Here is a 16,616-nt window from a genome sequence, read left to right on the forward strand (position 1 = left end):
CACCTCAAACATTTTCAAAGTCCATTGACATCTGGCTTTGAAACTTAGCACACTTGTTTACCATCATGCCCCTAACCTGTACACAGGAGGAAGTAACTCTATCAAGCATTTTGACAAAATTATGCCCCTTTTTTTACTTAGAATTTACGTTGAAGTTTGTGTACCACCTCAAATATTTTCAAAGTCCATTGACATCTGGCTTTGAAACTTAGCACACTTGTTTACCATCATGCCCCCAACCTGTACACAGGAGGAGGTCACTGTATTGAGCATTTTGACAAAATTATGCCCCTTTTACGACTTAGACTTTACGTTAAAGTTTGCATACCACCTCAAATATTTTCTAAGTCCATTGACATCTGGCTTTGAAACTTCGCACACTTGTTCACCATCATGCCCCCAACCTGTACACAGGAGGAGGTCACTGTATTGAGCATTTTGACAAAATTATGCCCCTTTTTTAACTTTAAAGTTTGCATACCACCTCAAATATTTTCCAATTCAATTTATGTAAATATCTCAGCACATCATGTATTGCATTGAAATCTAATCTAACAGTGATCCATGCATGTTTCGCCAAAGCTTTTTAATCCATACACCAAAAAGCGGTGGAATAGTCGAGCGCGCTGTCTCTGTGACAGCTCTTGTTTACTAAATCTGATCTTTAAAACCTGCCCTTGCAGACAGCTGTAAGAAGGTGGCCGTGGTATTTGATGGAGTCGTGTCCTCGATTGAGTTTGTCAACAGTCAGAGTGTTCAGGCACAGGTAAGGGAAATACTGATACTGCGGGGGGGAAATATTAATGTGTGTGGTGGGGAATATGGATTGTGCCAGGGGGGTATTGAAAGTGTGAGGGGGTTCCGGGGGGGGAATTTATCATTCGAGGGGGTTATTTAAAATGCTAGGGGCATGAATATTGATACTGTGAGGGGGATTATGGATATTGCAAGGGTGGATATTAATAATGTGATGGGGGGATATTGATACTGTGGGGCAGTGAATATTTAAACTGCAAGGGGGTGGGGGATATTGATATTGCAAGGGGGATATGGATTCTGCAAGGGGGGCATATTGATAATGTGATGGGGAAATATTAATTACTTGAGGGGGGAATATTTATACTGCAGGGGGAAATTGATACTGCAAGGGGGTGGGGGATATTGATATTGCGAGTGGGAATATTGCAAGGGGGAATATTGAAACTGTGATGGGGAAATTATTAATTACTTGAGGGGGGGAATATTCATACTGCGAGGGGGGATATTGATACTTTGAGGTGGTGGGGGATATTGATATTGCCAAGGGGATATTGATTCTGCAAGAGGGGGCATATTCCAAGGGGGGAATATTGATGCTGTGATTGGGAAATATTAATTACTTGAGGGGGGAATATTTATACTGCAAGGGGAGATATTGATACTGTGAGGGGGATATTTATTCTGCGAGGGGGGATATTGAAACTGAGGGGGATATTGAATTTGTGAAGGGGGAATATTTATTCTGCGAGGGGGATATTGATACTGTGAGGGGGGAATTGAATATGTTGGGGGGAATATTTATACTGTAAGGGGGATATTGATACTGCGAGAGGGGATGTTGATAATGTGAGGGAGGATATTAAAAATGCGAGGGAGGAATATTGAAACTGAGAGTGGAGAATATAGATATTGCAATGGGGGATATTGATAATGCGTGGGGTGAATATTGATGCTCGGAGGGGGGATATTGAAAACTTGAGGGCGGAATATTGTTATCAATTGTTTGAAGTCAATGTATTAAACAGTCTTATCATTTTTGCATTTCAATACAGAAGTGGAATAAACGGATTGATAGTTAAAACAAATGAAGTTATGATAGATTTACACAGATTGCAATTAGATTTTTGTTCATCAGCAGCCAATTGTATTAAACTGGTTATTAAAGTATTTGTTTTGGTCAAAGTTATCCAAAGTGTTTATTGATTGGTCATTATTTATCCAATAATAACCACAAACCAATTAAATCGTTTTAATGAGTCAACAAGCCAAAAAATAACCTTTGGACAGTGTATGAAAGTTATATACAAATGGCTGCAGATATATTTAAATATTTCCTAGAGCTGTAGAGCTTATGTCTGATATCATGCATTAACTTTGATTTGATCTGTATTTTAACTTGCATGTATTTAACCTGACCAAATATTTTTCCCAAAGGTGCTAGACCAGTGTACTGTAGGTATTGAAAAGACAAATGAATGCTTCCAGGTCAAAAACATTCTTTTAGTTGTTGAGATGTTTTTGCCCGTGTTAAATGAGTAGAACAACACTATTACAATCATTCCGATAAACATTTAGGAACTTCTTATGTTTGTGTGTTCTCCACTTACCCCCCAAGACCCATGGCTGCTAGTTCTACCTGAATGATTTTATTTTGTATAGACCATGTTGTTTTATATCATATTCTATGTGTTTTCCCGTGAGAGAGACGACTGTCAAGTCTTCCTAAACAAGTTATGTCGGAACACATTCTGTTGTATATCGTATTTGTGTTTTCTGTATGTGATGTTATGTAAGATATTTATCACCACACAGATGCTAGGCCAGTGCCCGACTGTGAGTATGGACAAGACAGATGGCTGCCAGGTCTACCTAATTAAGGGATGTTTGGACACACTATGTTGTATATCATATTTTTGACTTCTGTATGTGATATTTATCTCACCCCACAGGCGCTAGGCCAGTGCCCCACTGTGAGTATCGACAAGACAGACGGCTGCCAGGTCTACCTGAGTAAGGAAAGCTTGAATGCTGAGATCGTCACCGCCAAATCCTCCGAGATGAATATTCTGGTGCCGGGAGAGGACGGAGACTTTGTATGTAGTTGTTTCCATCGAAGAATAAAAACATTGAGAAAAAGCGAAATTGAAAGTGATTCTCTGTGATTTCTTTTTTATGGGGGGGTATTTTTTTTAACCGCCAGGTCCCAATTTCTAAAAAAATCTTTATCATAATGAGCCTAAGTTCATCATGGAGATGATTTCCTTTGAAAGTCTCTAAGTTAGAATACAACCCAAGTTATAACAAATAAAAAATAGTGAGCTTAGCTTGATCTTGTTATAATGGACTTTAATCCTGTGTTGTTTGAGTTAGAAAAATATATGAAGTTTGGGAAAATGTAAGACCAAGAAAATAATTGTTACAGCTACAAAAATACACCATTTACAATACAAGGAGTAAATTCCATTGCATCTAATCCAACTTGAAACCTTAAACTCTTCCTCCTCAGTATGTACATTTATCTAGGTGGTAGTACCAGGTACTTGATAGATTTGAATTAACTTTTTATCGTATCTGTGAAATAACTGTTCTAATTTGAGATAACAAAGTTGTGGTCTTAAATTTATGAAATATTCTTTCTTGTTTTGTTGAAATTCTGATAATTAACCCCCCCCCCCCCCCCCACAAAAAAAACACTTTATTTTGATGGCTTTACAACATCATTCAAAGTGTATATTGTACGAATCTTCATAATCATTTTATTTTAGTTATACTTTATTCTTACTTATGTTTTGGCCAATTTATTGACCTCATTATTACAAGCTGCTTTTCAATTTCAATTTTTAATCTGATTTATGGTTTTATTATCAAATGGGTAAGTTATAAATACTGATGTTAACACAATGATCTTAGTGGTTTGCACCTTAGTTTTATTTCTACTATGTCTGATAGTTAATGTACTCATATTTTACTTACAGAAAGAGTTTGCCTTGCCGGAACAATTCAAGAGCGTTTGGAACGGAAAGAAATTCGCTACTGACCTCACAGAAAGCGTCTGATTGGCTACACAGTTGCTATAGCAACCGCTATACCTGCAATTACACGCTAGCATCTTCCATGATTGAATGTGTTTGACTTGATGGTTTTAAATTGGTAAAAAAAAAACTTACTCTCGGTCAAGTGTTATTATTGTGAAATTTTGAAATCTACTTTATTGCAAAGTTTCAATCATGAAAGTTGAAACAATTGAGCAGAAAACACTAGTGATCAGTTTTCGCTGTCTATATAAATAGAAACGTTAAAAATCTTCAAGTCATACATATATTCGTATATGTTTTTGCAAGCTCTCGTTAAAATGGCCTTCATGAATTATAGGGAAAATGTTTTTGATTTTATGAATGTTTATTGAAAAAGACAATTTCTTTTACTACTCAAGATATTTCTGCTGTACGAATACACATATTTCTACATTTATTAATAAAATGTGCTGTAATACTGTTATGATTGTTTTTAAATCGCGCAAACTTAGTAAAAATTATATTGAAAAAAAATATCTTAAATTCATTTTTGCGACAAATAAAAGGGCTGGGCTTGTGTGTATGTCCAGATAAATTCATTCTTAAAGCTTAGCTTCATTCCAGTAGCACATATGTAAAGATCCTACTGTAGATTTGCACAAAATATTAACAGGGGTTCTCAAGTTCAGGATTAATCCAGAAGCCGGGATTGAGAACCTGCTAACTTCCGACTATTGTACAGTTTTAAAGATTGTTTTTTGATTGGACATCAAAAACTAGAGGAAGTACCTTGAAATTAATAGAAATGACTTTGGAAACAATTTTAAAAGGTGTCTAAGCCCCTTTAGTCTGATGTGGGTATGAATCCCTCGCCCCTGAGTATTTTTCGTAATTGATGACTATCAACTTTCAAGATCCCCTAGCCCCCAAGACACATAGTTATGCACAAAATATGAAATCAAGAAGAAATGTGTGTAAGATGTATATTTGAAATTTAAACTTTAAAACTTACCGAATGCACTTGTTAAAATCTATAAATTTATGTTTGGTAAAATTGGGAATTTCGTAACACATTATAAACTTATAACGTAATGCACTTGTTAAAAGTACAATACACTCCAAGGTATATCGGTTTGTGTTATTCGTAAACCTAATTTATTTTACAATGATGGAGAAATATGCTGTTTCAAACTTCAACTTAACCCACACATTGACATTAGCGTGTATCTCAGTTAAGGAATTGGATGTATAATTGTGTGTATTTTAAAAGCCTGGTGACCCGATATTATATTGATGTCATTTGAAAGGGATTTATGAGTAGGGAAAGGATATATGTTAAAGATATTGCAAAGAAATATTAAAATCAAGATATTTTGGCCTTAACAGTTGAGGAGTAGGTAACATTGCGCCTAATTCAGTAGAAAACTAAACATGAAGGTCGTTACTGAAATTACTTTGTCAATAATGCTTGTTCAGTCATTTATTTTACATCTTACTAATCAAGAAACAAATACCTTTCAAATGATTCAAAAATTGTATGGGTCATAAAGCATGAAAATTTAATTTTTTTGACAATGGTAGGATTAAACAACAAGCTTAGTTGTACATCTAATACCTTAAATGCTCATTAGCTGCTATAAATAGATATGAATAAATAAATGTACATCAGGTATGTATGAGTTTATAAGATATGTATAATGGCATCTAGTTTAAAATGATATATAACATATCACCATGGACTTGGCTTTGATGAACATTCTTGCCTGGAATTAACGTCTGTGGCTTTTCCTTCGATGAATTATCTTGCCAGGAATCAACATCTGTATGTCTAAGAAAATTTTATCATATCTAAAAGTGCATGATTTTCATTTGAAACATTTTATTTGGTGCTTGTTTGAAGTCTAACTTTTAAAGTGGGCATTACTTCCAATTGCCATGGAAACAGTTAAGTACAAATTGTAATAAAATTGTCGAGTCCAATTTGTAATAGAGTTTATGTCAATTTTTGTGTGCAATATCTCTGTGATGACGATGATTTTTATACTATTAGAAAAATGACCCTACATCAAATACATTAGACTATAGATGTGTTCTACCAGAATAATTGATTTTTTAAGTCTTGACACCATAGCACTAAATCTCGTAGGAGTTATTCGACCTGGTATCAAACTTGCTCAAATCAGTAGCAACTTGTTCATATGATTCCGTCTTGTTAATTAGTCACTTGTAGAATAGTTAGCGTTATGTTAGCAATAGTTTATCCCTTGCATGTCATGCTCTTACACGAACAAATTATTTGTAAAACCAGAAAGTTATTTTAGGTTGAAATATTTTCCTTATTTGTAAAAAGAACCGTTTTGACTTTTCTACGATATCATATTTACCGGTATAATTTGCTCATGAGTATTGTATTTACTGGTATCATTTGCTCATGAGTACTGTATTGTATTAACTGGTAAAATTTGCTCATGAGTATTGTATTTACCGGTATAATTTGCTCATGAGTATTGCTCATGAGTATTGTATTAACTGGTATCATTTGCTCATGAGTTTTGTTTTTACCGGTATGATTTGCTCATGAGTATTGGATTTACCGGTATTATTTGATGAGTATTGTATTAACTGGTATAGGATCAAAATGCTTGAAAGGCATATTTCCCCTATTTATGGATATAAAATATCTTGTTTCATATGGAATGTTTCAGCTAAATATAGATGGTAGTGTTATATATTTTTAAACTGTTTTGTAACTTTCTGTGTCTCTTAACATAATAAATGTAGCCATAATTCTAATTATGTATTCAAACTGCAAATATGACTTTGCTTTTGTACTCACTAGAACAAATAAATAATTTATCTAAGATGGATGTTTTTATTTCCTATGGCCAGAGATTGCCGAGAACAACAAAAATATTTTAAATCTCAACCTTTCCTGCCCCTCAGCCCCTAATGAGGTCTGTCTGGCTGCCTGGTACCTTTGCCTATCAAAAGACCTTTCTGGAACACCCACCCTGACTGTAACCCTTGTCTGCCACTTCCTTGAACCCCCAGCGCCCCCGCAAGGAACCCAAATCCTGCCCCACCTTGAACTAAAAGCACACTTGGAACTGAAAGCACACACCTGCCTTGACCAAAAGTGTGCCCCTGCTTGGAACCAAAAGCCAATCTGAAACCCAAAGTCCATCAATGCCTGGAACCTAAAGCCCGCTGATGCCTGGAACTCAAAGCCAGCTTGTCTAAAATCCAGACCAGAATCCCCGGCCATCAACTGTCAAGAATCCATGTCTAGAACCCCCACCTGTCCCTGCCTGCTCGACATTGTTTTCAGTAACATGACTTAACTGATCATACCATACCAGACCAGTGGAGTGATTTTCTTTTCTTGTTTCATTGGTCATTGTGTTCTGGAGTGAATATTAAAATTGGGTGTCTCCCCTACGTGATCATTGCATCGAAGGTATGTCGCCGGAGCATGAAATACTTTCATTGTCAAGAGAACACGAAGAAACCTTTGACCACTGTGAGCCTTGACCGTAAGGGTATAAAATCTGTTAACATGTATACATAAATAAAACACTAACAAATACAGCAAAATAATTTATTCATAAGAACATCCAGTGTCTTACATGATCAAATATGTCTCCACTCCTCCAGTAACACAGTAAGATCTACCATGCATGCATTTCAACAGTATGATTAAACAATGATCACTCAATAAAAGTTGCGATATAAGATAGGTTACGAAACACTATTCAAGCATGCACATGCCATAACTTTCAAACCTGCAAAATCATTCATATACATATAACTGTATGGACACGCCAACAAAACTTTCTCCTCATTATTTGATAATTGACCCAAACTTAAAATGTAATCCACAAAAACATGAACAATTTGTACATGTACAAGCTGCATATCATGACCCCTGTGTTGTCAGGTTTCATAGAAGTGTGGGAGTTTGTTTTGTAATGATTATAAGGATTTCAAACGGTGTGAGCACATAACTTAAAAATAATTATTATCATGAATAATACATATAAACAGGTTTAGATCATCTGCTACTGTGGAGCTATTTTCTAGCCTTCTATTAATATTTTGCCATTTAAACAGCCTGGCCCCAATTTCTCGAACCTTCTAAAGCGCATTTCAATTAGCCAATATACATACTTAAAATGGATTTTGATAAATGAAAAACGGGTTATTCTGATTATCATACAGATTATTCTTATATAATTTCTAAAATCTCTTAAAGAAGTAAATATAAGGCATATTATAGAACAATAAAAATAGTGAGCTTAGCTTAATCCTGTTTAAGGGACTTAAGAAGTTTCGAGAAATTGGGGCCAGAGCTTTAAGCCCAACCTTGACAGATTAAAATACTCAAAACTATACAAAATATTATGATCTAGGAAATATTTTTATATGATTATGTATGATCTGTTTCTACCAGGCAAGCAATGTACGCTGAAGTCTGTGTGTGTATGGAGAGGTCAGAGCAAGATCTCGTCATAACTTCTTATTGTTAATAAAATCATTTGCCGTTTATCGTAAATTATTTTATTTTTCACATACATGCAATATTTCTGATGACCTTCCAGAACTAATTTGTTCTGAAATTTGTTCTGAAAATCAAGAGATTTTGAATGCGTGTCTAAAAATTGACTGAATATTCTTGGACACAATAATGTGACATTTCTTTTCTCACATACCGAGGACTAAGAAGTTATGACCAGATCTTCCATTAAAAAAACAGAGGCGTAAAACAAATTGATTTATGTGATATCTACCTTGTACAATGTCATCAATGATAAACACATACACAGTACTTCATAAATATGAGGGTACTTCTAAAAGTTCTGTAATGCCTGTTTAGCTTCGCTTTTTTACAGAAAGCCTCTACTGGAACAAATTGGTTGAGCCTTTATCTACAAAACACAAACAGGAGCCATATTTATCACTTCTTAGTGATTTTTTTTAACTTACTGATTATTTTCGAATTTTTATGAACATTATGAATATTTAAAATATTTAAAGCACCCTATACTTTTCATCAAGATGTTCTTCATATTTTAAGTGCAAGAACCTTATTAGTTTTCTTAAAATTCATATTAGAAATCAGTTACCATACAACAGAACTAGATGAGAGACCAGAACTTTTTGAATAACCCTCGTAGATATTTCTGCATTTGAATATTTATGATTTTTACACAAATAAATTCCTCTCTTATCACAAAAACAAATGATAATATATTCTCATGGTTTTAACTTCATACATGAATGACATAATACACAAACCGGATGGAAATCACATTTCCCTCTTAATATATGTACAACAAATCTTTTAACAATAATAATACCGTATTATATCATGTATAGGACGCTAGCATAGATAGGACGCAGGCAAAAAAATAGTTGAGAAAACGGGTAAAAACCCTTAATATATAAGATAGGACGCAGCGGAAAAATGTCAAAATCGGAGCCGAAAAATTGAGGTTGGTCAAGTATTTATAACATATATATTGAAGTAAAAAACAAACAAAAAATTGTATATGAGGCATATTTTGATAACTGTCTTGTGTATTTCGATAATTATCGTCGTATTTTGGTAATATAGCGTACACAACAATGATACATGTCTTGACATTTGAGAACATTTACGCATATTATAAGACTTATACAAATGCCGTAATAGTCCCGACTGACAGTCAACCGTTGCAACCGTTGCAATAGTCTCGACATGCCTTCTGAATGACAGTCAACAGTTGCAACCGTTGCAATCGCAACAAAACTGATGATTGTTTTGATAAGGCTTGTCGCTGTGCGGATTAAAGCATGTCGGCATAATTAAGTGTCGGTAATTAGCCTTGCCAGCGGAAGGCACATCGGGTAAAGTGCGAACAAACAACCATAAGGTATTACCATCACAATAGTTTGTTCTATTGATGTTTTTCTAATGACGGACAGCGGGTGTTTTTCACACCTTCGCACATTTGAAAAGATTTGATAGTGACAATAATGCTACTTTGCGTTATGCACATTCCTTTATCAATTTTTTAAAACAGTTACATACAAAATGTTTTGTAAAATATCGAAACATTAAAATCATAAACAACGATTAATTGATATTTACCTCCTTTCCGATTTCCGTTACCGTTATAACTCAATCCAGTTAAAGTGCTGACTCACATCGAGATTTTGTGAGTAGCGTCCCTTTTATAAAAAAGTAAACACTCGTGTTTTTTTTTTCAATTTATTTCTCAATAAATCATTTTAAAGTAAACATTCAATATATTTCTGCGTGTGTTCACTTGCGTGATTTTACCTATGTCAGTTGTTCTTTTCGGTGACGCAGTACAGATACTTACTATTACCGCGTTCTTCCCCGGTCCGATATTTTCGACCTGAAATGGACTTGGAAAAAAACAGATGAAATTCTAATAGCATAGAAAGGACGCAGGCAATTTTTAAGACGAGAATTGGGGGTAAAAAAGTGCGTCCTATGCATGATATAATACGGTAATCTAACGATATGCTTAACAAAATATACACTTAAACAATAATACACTTATAATGTGATTTTATCTTGCATATATTAAATAATTTTAAGCGTAAACCAGGAACAATGGATACAGCAATTTGTTTTATCTATAGTCAAAAGTTTTTTCTGTTTCATTTTGACAAGTAATTTGGCAAGTATTTTTTAAGATAAACTGGCAAGTTTTAATTAAAATCCATGACTCAAGCTATTTTACAGTTTAAAATCACTGCAATTTTAGCTGTAAAGAAAGATAAGTAAGCAATTAGTATTTAAATGCTAGGCTGGCCAAAGATAAATCCATTACAAGCATTTTTCTTCTTTACTTATTCTAGATCATTAACTCTTCTTTTTTATAGAATACTTACTTTAATGATTCTTCATTACACATGACAGGGGTCTTTTTAGAGGTATGAGGTATTCTGACATTCCTAAATGTTTTACATACATGTGTTTAACTATATTAGAGAAACTAATGTTAAATGAATAAAAGTATGGTAAAATAAATTAAAATCACTATAATAGCCCACAAAATAACAATAAACATGTGACAGGGATGTGACGGACCTGGCTGCTGAAGGACTGAAACCATTTGGGCGACACGTTAGGGCATAACCCTCCTTCCGCAGAAGTGAAACTGAACTTTTGAGGACTCCTGGCTTGAAATTGAAGTAAACTGGGGTGTTAAAACCATTTTTGTATATATTTTTGGTCCCTGGAGCCATTGGATCTGTGGGAATCCATGAATCCCCGGGGAAATCACACCCTGGATTATAACATGGAATTAGTTTTACTCTACATTTTCACCTAACTAAATGCACTACCATATAGTTAAAACATTAACATAGCTCAGTTCAAACATAGAGTTAACATTGCTCAGTTCTAACATAAGAGTGAACATAGCTCAGTTCTAACACAGAGTTAACATAGCTCAGTTCTAACACAGAGTTAACATAGCTCAGTTCTAACACAGAGTTAACATAGCTCAGTTCTAACACAGAGTTAACATAGCTCAGTTCTAACACAGAGTTAACATAGCTCAGTTCTAATATAGAGTTAACATTGCTCAGTTCTAACATAAGAGTGAACATAGCTCAGTTCTAACACAGAGTTAACATAGCTCAGTTCTAACATAGAATTAACATAGCTCAGTTCTAACACAGAGTTAACATAGCTCAGTTCTAACATAGATACAACATAGCTCAGTTCTAACATAGAGTTAACATTGCTCAGTTCTAACATAAGAGTGAACATAGCTCAGTTCTAACACTGAGTTAACATAGCTCAGTTCAAACATAGAATTAACATTGCTCAGTTCAAACACAGAGTTAACATAGCTCAGTTCTAACATAAAGTTGACATAGCTCAGTTCAAATACAGAGTTAACATAGCTCAGTTCTAACATAGATACAACATAGATCAGTTCAAACTGAACATACAGTCATTCATATTCTCTCAATCATCATATTCAGAATAAAGCAATTCATAATGACTAACTCTATATTTTTATATCAACCAACATATACATATAATGATTCTATGCTTTCCATTATCACATTAGGTTATTTCAAATACTAAGAAATAAAAAGTTCCATCATTTGAACAACAAAACTCCCTTTGTACATTTCTAAGGCCTCGTTTCATGAAAGGATCTTATTCGTAACTTTAATAATCTTTAATCTGTATAAACGGTACTTATTGCAACCACTATTTCTTTATTTCCCTCAATATTTTGTTCATTTTAATTCTGGCTAAAGTTCAATTCATTCAAATATGTAACAAGATACTAATATAATTTAATTTTTTGACTCAGATTTTTATTACAACAGCCAAGACACTTATTTACTGTGAGAATATCAGAGGCGTTGTAACACATTATGCACACAGAACCTGATATTGTTTTCAAATCATACAGATTGTTTAGCACTAATTTCCATTTCAAGACCCAACCCTGACTTCCTAGTACTGACCATAAAGGTCATATGTTTTAATCACTATCAGAATCCTAATATTACATGACTGAATGATGTTTCATTGTCCAGATCACACATACATAGTATGCACACTGAACAATGATTTGTCAAAGCAGATATTCTTCTTTCACTGTTATATTACTTACATAAGCCAAACATGACGCCAAATAATGCCATAATTTAGGTGAGAAAAAAATGACACTAAAATGTCAAAAATTTGAGAAAGATAAACAAAAGAAGAAAAAACCTGGCCCAAAAACTAACCAAATCAACGCCATAAACATGGAGGGCACTGCTGAGCCCCAGTCAATGAAGATCCTATCACTTCAAGCAGTACCATCTTGCTGTCTTTTTTAGATATTGAAAAGTTTAATAAATCCATGTTGAGCTGCTGAAAGGATTAATTAACTCATTTATAAGCAGCGTAACTTTTGAGCCAACCCTGACTTCAAATATTACTGCAACAGAACTAAAGAGTCAACCCTCATGTAAAATTTCACTATCAATATTACAGCACAGTTCACAAGGACTAGTCCATTTTCAGATTCACATAGATATAGCGCACGAATGTCAGTGACGCGAAGAACGACACTGTTCCAAGCATGAGAAAGAACACGTAGCATGTGAGAGCGGTGTAACCAAAGAACTCAAGGCTTTGAAGTAGACCAGACATGTTTGACCGTTTGTAATAGTAGAACAGCGCGTACAGGAAAACAAACACCCCTGTCGACCTGAAAATAGAGAAATAACAGCACTTTGTAATTAGAACAAAGTTAAGCTAATAGTAATCAGAGATTGAAGCAAATAAAAGTAGATTAATAATCGATTCAATTTTTATTTCAATTTCATATTAATAATGAAAAGCCTGGCTTGATTGTTTTTTTTTAATTGTTGTTTTGCAATAATTCATACCATTAAATTTTATATTTTTTAAGGTATTAAAGGGTGTAGTAAGTTTTAGTAAGAACCTGGGTCATTAAAGAGAGATATGACCAAAATGGTTAAACAATCAAGCTCTTTCAATTATGACAAAATCACTATCCATGGTCGCCAATGTAGACTTTCCTGATGAATTTTTATTATAATTGATCAACAGAACAACATTATTGAAAAGGTAACTAAGAACTTCATTGGTAGAAATTAACAAACGTTTGCACACCCTGCACTGGAAACATGTTTAAGCAGGGCTATGTGAAAAAATAAAAATATGCAATTTCAGCTACATAGAAAATGTTTGTTAATAACAATGCTGCAAACTTCAACACCTTCCTCCTAATGATATTTCATTTGTGGTCATTTATTATTAAATTTATCAAATCTCCCCGAGGCTAGTTTAAATAAATTATAGTAAACTGGTTTAATAAATTTCATATTGAATGACTGACCACTCATGTAATATCTCTCATCAAATGTTTACTACATAATAACCTACCCTGCACTGAATATGGACCTCCACCACCAACGATAGTCCTCCGCTGAGAGTTGGAAGTAGGTCAGCGCCACGGAGATACACGCTGTCACACTCAGCAGGATTCCAAACACGATAAACAGGATGCCATACAGTGTGTACTGCTCTCGGCCCCACAGTGTCGAGAAGATGTAATACAGCTCCACAGATATCGCACTGCAAAAAGATATCAAACATGCGTGATGTCAGTTCAATGTCCATTCCATCTCAAAAACATAAAACACCATATTTATCATAGCTCGTTTTCTGGTAAGCCATGTGGTTAGTGTTCAGGACTTCTATTACAAGCCAGGGTGCACAGGAATTTGGTTTGTGGTCACCAAGTCCAACCAATTGATTTTTTATGGGTACTCCAGTTTTCCCTGCAGCGAAACACCACACTGCATAACATTGTGTCAACAATGCCTTCTTGGTTTTTTATCAAAAACATTGAACAAAAGCTAATTGTTATACATTGTCAGCATACCTGAAGGGCAGGAATCCTCCTACGAGACAATGGGCGAAGGCAGATCGATACCATGGCACTGATGGGATTTCCCGTGAGATGTTTTTGGTACGGCATGGGGCGTCGAACCCATTTGCCCAGTTCTTACCAAATATTCCCCCTATCACGGTCAAGGGATACCCAACTGAAAACAAATAAACATTATCATCAGTTCCATATAAATGCAAATTGCTATAAACTTGGATGGTCCTTTTTCTTAAGAACTTTGGTGATCGGAAATCACAGAGTCCCTGTAAGTGTAATAATGAATTGCTTTTTTTGTTTTCATTTCTACATATGCAGGATATAATTCAGCAAAAAAATAGGTCCTAATTTTCAGATTTTGGTGTTTTGAAATCACAGAGCCATAACGCTTATCAGTGATAGATCATAAATTGTTTTCATTTACACCATATAATTCAGCAAAACTTCGGAGTTTCAAAAGTTGTAATGGAATAATTGATAACTGTATTGTTGAGAAATAAGTGCATCATAGATTTTTAATAACCAATAGAGATAGTTTTCCGTGTCTACCTCTGATGTATTCCCTTCAAAAACATCAGAAAATATTGAAAATACTTTACCAAACATCCAAAGGCACATCAGTAAGATGATCGTTCCGAATGGCAAAGCTTGGGTTGTCCCGTAAGCCCAGGCTACTGAGTTCACCAATGACCAGACAAAAACAAATGGGGCTGAAAACGAAAATAAGTTACTTTTGAGAAGTATTTCCAATAAGAATGGCAAAGCTTGGGTTATTCCGTAACCCTTGGTTACTGTGTTGACTGCTGCTCAACAGAAAACAGGACAAATTGAATATGGGTTACATGAGAAGTATTTCATTTGAAATGACAAAGCAAGGATTGTGTCAAATCCCAAGGTAACTATGATGTTTATTACTCTGTGAGAACAAACGGCGCTGAAATGGAACATGCTTACATGAGTAGGACCAGTCTGAAATGGCACAAGAATTGCTTGAATTCAGCACATTTTCTGATTGTTCCAAACTAGTTTGGCAATTTTTTTGTAACCTAAGGCTGTGGGTATAAAACAGATATTGATTGAAATGAGAATGAGTTCCCTTTGTGTGCTGAAGTTTGCACGTAACTTTTGAGCCAAGAAAGTATCATTGATACATAACAAGGAAAATATTACATACCAGCAAAAAGTGCGGAGGTCAGGTTGATGTTCCAAACCCAGTTATCCCCGCCCATCTTCCGATACATGTTTGTCGCCACATACCCACTTATGCCTGCAATGTATACATGTTTCAAACATAATTATATCTATGACAAAATATATATTCACATCGATAGCATTTGTACAGGTATTCTAGCATAATGAAAGTTGAACCATCACTTACAAATAAGCCTTTTGTATAGAGAAAATGTGATGTTCATATTGTATAACACGCAAGGGATTATGACGTCATTATTTATTTCAAAATTGCGCTCCGATTGGATTAGCATGATGTAATTTTACAAATGTTATATGACATAACATTTACTGTCTATTATATTATACAAATGCATTTTGCTGATAATTTATACCCAGAAGCAGATTACTAGTTTGTGTAACCATGGTTAATAAGTGTTTAAAATTAGTATTGATCATGCTGTAATGAGGGCAGGAGGGTACAGGGGCGAATTTCCTTAGAAGGCAAGCAAACTTTATGAAACTTGCTCACACTACCTTCTGTCTTCATACAGCATGAAAACCACAAAAAGCAATAAATCCTTTAATGAGTCCATCTCATATACTTCTAGCTACAGTCGAACCCTGCTGGCTCGAACTCCCAGGGACCGGTAAAAATACCTTGAGCCTCAGGAAATTTAAGCCAAGCAGTAATGCTTACATTTAGTAGAATAAAATAAGTTCTTTTCATCCAGTTCGAGCCATCCATGAAATCGAGCCAAGCAAGTTTGAGTCAACAGGTTCGACTGTATTCCAACAACGTGAAAGAAATGATTGCATATGAACCGCGCTAGCCCACATCACGGAATTTAACCTTCTGCGTTCATATAGAATAAACACACAGAACAATGAGTTCAACCCTCATGTCAAAAATACTCACATGAGGTGAAGGCGTACAATATAACACCTGCGGAGTTGATTTGACCATGGCGATGAACATTGAACAATCCCATCATAGCCATTATTATTATCCCTGTAGCTAGCGTGAGGAACTGCATACCTACACCTGGAAAAGAACACATAAATGCGTTCCATCATCAGATACTTGTCAGTGTTAACATCTATGGAATTAAACTGTCTGTGTCAATGAACATTACAGTTCGCCTTCATTGCCATCAACATTATTCCCAATAGCCTGCGTATGGACATAAATACACTGGAAAAAGACAAATGTGTTTATCAGTGAAAT

At 34.9% G+C, this 16,616-nt stretch overlaps 2 protein-coding genes across 4 annotated transcripts in view; one reads left to right on the top strand and one right to left on the bottom strand.

Moving 5' to 3' along the window:
- LOC128205844 (adenylyl cyclase-associated protein 1-like) overlaps positions 1-6,634 on the top strand; it is a 62,223-nt gene extending 55,589 nt beyond the window's left edge. For both annotated transcript variants that reach the window (XM_052907852.1, XM_052907853.1), the window contains exons 12-14: positions 684-766; positions 2,709-2,852; positions 3,735-6,634. In XM_052907852.1, the coding sequence (XP_052763812.1) occupies positions 684-766; positions 2,709-2,852; positions 3,735-3,815 (308 nt within the window). In that variant the 3' untranslated portion in view covers positions 3,816-6,634. The remainder of the gene's footprint in view (positions 1-683; positions 767-2,708; positions 2,853-3,734) is intronic.
- Positions 6,635-7,357: 723 nt separating this feature from the next.
- Positions 7,358-16,616, bottom strand: part of LOC128205830 (transmembrane 9 superfamily member 1-like) — a 29,210-nt gene continuing 19,951 nt past the window's right edge. For both annotated transcript variants that reach the window (XM_052907833.1, XM_052907832.1), the window contains 6 exons: positions 16,308-16,433; positions 15,393-15,485; positions 14,818-14,928; positions 14,216-14,378; positions 13,714-13,905; positions 7,358-13,012 (listed from right to left, as the gene is read on the bottom strand). In XM_052907833.1, the coding sequence (XP_052763793.1) occupies positions 12,811-13,012; positions 13,714-13,905; positions 14,216-14,378; positions 14,818-14,928; positions 15,393-15,485; positions 16,308-16,433 (887 nt within the window). In that variant the 3' untranslated portion in view covers positions 7,358-12,810. The remainder of the gene's footprint in view (positions 13,013-13,713; positions 13,906-14,215; positions 14,379-14,817; positions 14,929-15,392; positions 15,486-16,307; positions 16,434-16,616) is intronic.

The sequence above is a fragment of the Mya arenaria genome, chromosome 10, assembly GCF_026914265.1.
Source record: "Mya arenaria isolate MELC-2E11 chromosome 10, ASM2691426v1".
Taxonomy (NCBI): domain Eukaryota; kingdom Metazoa; phylum Mollusca; class Bivalvia; order Myida; family Myidae; genus Mya; species Mya arenaria.